This window comes from Leptonychotes weddellii, chromosome 5 (genome assembly GCF_054177405.1).
Source record: "Leptonychotes weddellii isolate Sample4059 chromosome 5, ASM5417740v2, whole genome shotgun sequence".
Lineage (NCBI taxonomy): Eukaryota > Metazoa > Chordata > Mammalia > Carnivora > Phocidae > Leptonychotes > Leptonychotes weddellii.
The window spans coordinates 35801296-35804976 of NC_138373.1; the positions used below are offsets into that span (position 1 = coordinate 35801296).

A 3681-nucleotide genomic window follows, 5' to 3' on the forward strand; every position below is an offset into this window, starting at 1 on the left:
CCCCCCAGGCCCCTCCTTCCAGGGAACCCCCCCCCCCGGCCCGCCCCTCCAAGGCTCCCAGACCCCTCCAAGGCGCCCAGGCCCTTCCTTCCAGGGCCCCCAGGCCCCTCCCTCCAGGGCTCCCCCCAGGCCTGCCCATCCAGGGCTCCCCCCAGGCCTGCCCATCCAGGGCCCCCAGGCCCCTCCCTCCAAGGCCCCCAGGCCCCTCCAAGACCTCCAGGCCTTTCCCTCCAGGGCCCCCCCAGGCCCCTCCCTCCAGGGCCTAGGTCTGCGCAGGTCCCGGGCCGCGCCGGCAGGGGGCGCCGCTCCCTCACGTTCGCCGAGGCTGGACCCTGCTAGCGGTTCTGGCGGGGTCCGGGGCCAGGCGGAGGGTCCCGCCCCTGCGTGCCGGGATCTGGAAGAAGTCCGGACCTCGTTGGCCGGAGCACTACTAAGGGTCCCAAGCTCGCCTCAGGCGCCGGGGGTGGGGGCGACCTGATCCTCCCCTCGACCGCCCGGGGCGCCCAGAGGGCAGCCAGGGGCGCGCCCGGGTCTGACGACGGTGGGGTGCGACTCCGGCGTTTCTGAGACCCCCACCCCGCAGACCCGCGCGCGCCCCCAGAGAGAACACGCGCGCGCCGGCTGAGGCTTTCTTGCGGGAACTTTACTCGAACTCTGGAACTCGCGGGAGGGGCAGCTGGGGGGTCCTGCGACGCCCCCCTTCGAGTCTAGCCATAGCTGGAGGCCAGCGCCGAGATCACGTGGCTCAGAAACTTGTCCAGCGAGGCGTGCATGGCGGGGCCGAAGTCTCCGGGGTAGTGCCGGGCGAGGGTCACCAGCAGGCAATGGCCCAGGAACTGCGGGGAGAGGGAGTCGTTCCGCCCGGAGCCACCTTTCCCCCACCCCCTTCCTCGGCGACAGCCGGTCCAGCGCCGACACGCGTGCTCACCTTGAAGTTGACGGGGTCCACACGCAGCTGGTGCGCGTGCAGGTCGCTCAGAGCCGACAGGGCGCCTGGCAGGTCATCCATGTGGGCCACAGCGGTGGTCAGCGCGTCGGCCACCTTCTTGCCGTGGGCCTTGACCTGGGCGGAGCCGGGGCTCAGATCGAAGTGGGCGAAGTAGGTCTTGGTGGTGGGGAAGGCCGTGAAGGTCCTGCGGGAGGGAGGGCGAGTGAGGTGCGGCCCGGGGGAGGAAGCTTGGGGAGAAGGGGCACCCGGAGCGGCGGGGGGCACCCGGAGCGGCGGGGGGCACCCGGAGCGGCGGGCGCAAAGCCCGGGAGCCGGTGGGGCGCTGGGGCCTGTTGGCCCGCACCTCTCCAGGGCCTCGGTCGCGTAGATCCCGACATTACTCCCCAGCTTCCTCCACAGTGCGCGCACTGCCGCCCGGTCCGCGGCGGATAGCACCATCGCGGAGCCTGCGTCCCACCGCGCGCGCCCCGCGCCCTGTCACTGCCCCTGCGCGACCGGTGGTTTCTCTGCGCCCCCCCGCCCGTAGCCTGCAGGGGGCGCCGCGCCGCGTCCGCGCCGCACCTCTGCTGGTAGAGTCGGGTTCTGAGGGGTCCCGGAGCCTGGGACCTTCCCCATGGCCATGCACCGCGCGACCCCACTTTTGTAGTGTTTACTATATGGAAAGTAATAGTTTATTATTATTATCGTTAGTATTAGGGGACACTGAATTTTAGCGTGGATTTTGACATTGATCGTCAGCTTATTCTCCCTCCCTTCCTCCAGAGCCTATTATGACACTCTCGGAGTCTATTTTCGCATTTATTGTGTAAAATGAACATAAAAATGTCCTCTTCCCAAAACCGTTGTGAGAATTAAGTGGGTAACAAATGTCAAGCGCCTGGCTCATAGCAGATATTCCTTTCAGGACAGTAAATAAACATTTATTAAATGCCTCGGATGTATGTCAAAAGTAATACCTGATACCTATACTGGGCACTCACTCTGTGCCAGGCACCACTCTACGCATTAATAAAATGGGGGGGGGGGCGCCTCGTGGCTCAGTTGGTTACTCCACTGACTCAGTCTCAGCTCAAGTCTTGATCTCAGGGTCCTGAGGTCAAGCCCCATGTTGGGCTCCACGCTGGCTGTGGAGCCTACTTAAAAAAAATTGTTTTTTGGTAAAATTAATATAACATAAAGTTACCATATTAGCCATTTTATTTTATTTTTGAGAGGGAGAGAGAGAGCAGAAGGGCAGAGAAGAGAGAGAGAATCTTAAGCTAGGTGTAGAGCCCAATGCCAGGCTCCATCTCACAAACTTGAGATCATGACCTGAGCTGAAATCAAGAGTCTGATAACTGCCTGAGCCACGCAGGCGCCCACCCCCCCATATAAGCCATTTTGAAGTGTACAATTCAGTGTCTTTAACCACCTTCACAATGTTGGGCAACCACCACTATCATCATCCCAAATGGAAACTTTGTCCCCATTAGCAGTCACTCCATAACCCTTCTCCTCCAGTCCCACCAGTCTGCTCTCTGTCTCTGTGGATTCGCTTATTCTGGATATTTCATGTGAATGGAATCACACACTTCTCTGTCTGGCTTCTTTCATTTAGCATCGTTTCCGGGTTCCTTCACGCTGTGGGCTGTGTCAGTGAGCACTTCATAGCTCTTAATGGCTAAATAATATTCCACTGTATGGATAGACTGTGTTTTGTTTATCCATTCATCCCCTGATGGACATTTGGGTTGTTTCCACTTTTAGCCCAGGCCCTCCTGGGCTAAATAAAAATAAAAATTTTTTTTTAGCCCAGGCCCTCCTGGGCTAAATAAAAATAAAAATTTTTTTAATAATAATAAATAATTTTTCCTAATAATAGAAGAAGGAAGACTGCCTCTTACTGAGAGCTCCTACTGTGCCCCCAGCTGTGCTAAAAGTATCACAAACTCAGGCAGAGACCTGCCATCTCATTTTCCAAGGATGACTCTTGGACCCAGAGAAGAAAAGACATTGCTGTTAGTTGAACAGGGCTCGGGCCTGGATGGCTGCTGGGACCAGACGCCTAAGGCGCTAGGGGCTTGCTCTGAGGGGAGGAAGCATGTGGAAGTGCTGACTCCCAGGACCTGGCTCTTCTCCCTTGCAGTGTGTGTATGTGTGGGGGGAGTTGGTGGGCCTCTGGGCCATGCAGTAACTGCTGAGCTGGCCCCCAAAACCAGGCCTCCAGATCCACAATGCCCCAGGATGTCAGTATCTTCAGAGGGAGTGTCCTGGAAGTGACACCAGGAGAAAGAGGCGCCACCAGGAAATTGCCTGGCTTCTGCAATTGCACTGCTCATGCCGATTCCATCTAGACTGTGTGTGTACTTGGGAAGCACTTGATGGGTAGGGGCCATTCCGTGAGACTCCAGGAGCCTGACCTCTGGTCTTCCCCACCACCCAACTTCAGGGAGAGCAGCGGGAGAGCTCAGAAGTCCAGGCTGGAGACCCTCAACTCTCAGACCAAGTGTGTGTCATAAAATGTAGAGATGGAAACCCGGTTCATCATTTCAGCAAATGGGAGCGGAATCTGCAAAGTTCTGAAATGAAACGCGGGACATGGAATGCACGCAAGGGACCACTCCAGGTGCGGATGGGGAATCCCAAGCAGTGGCGCAGAACCCACCCCACTCCCCTCCTCTGCCCTTTTCTTGCCTTCCCTCTCCTGGACGCTGCGGACAGGTCCCTGGTGCGAAGCGAGGAGACCCCCCCCC

The 3681-nt window shown here is 58.7% G+C and overlaps 1 protein-coding gene across 3 annotated transcripts in view; it reads right to left on the reverse strand.

Moving 5' to 3' along the window:
- Positions 1-622: 622 nt before the first annotated feature.
- LOC102731459 (hemoglobin subunit alpha-1/2) overlaps positions 623-3681 on the reverse strand; it is a 4017-nt gene continuing 958 nt past the window's right edge. The window contains exons 1-3 of one of the 3 annotated variants that reach the window (XM_006732094.3): positions 1293-1473; positions 929-1133; positions 623-836 (exon numbers count right to left, since the gene is read on the reverse strand). In XM_006732094.3, coding sequence (XP_006732157.1) covers positions 708-836; positions 929-1133; positions 1293-1387 — 429 coding nt within the window. In that variant the 5' untranslated portion in view covers positions 1388-1473 and the 3' untranslated portion in view covers positions 623-707. Of the gene's footprint in view, positions 837-928; positions 1134-1292; positions 1474-3681 lie in introns of those variants that run through there. The other 2 variants (XM_081820458.1, XM_081820459.1) reach the window with 2 other exon arrangements.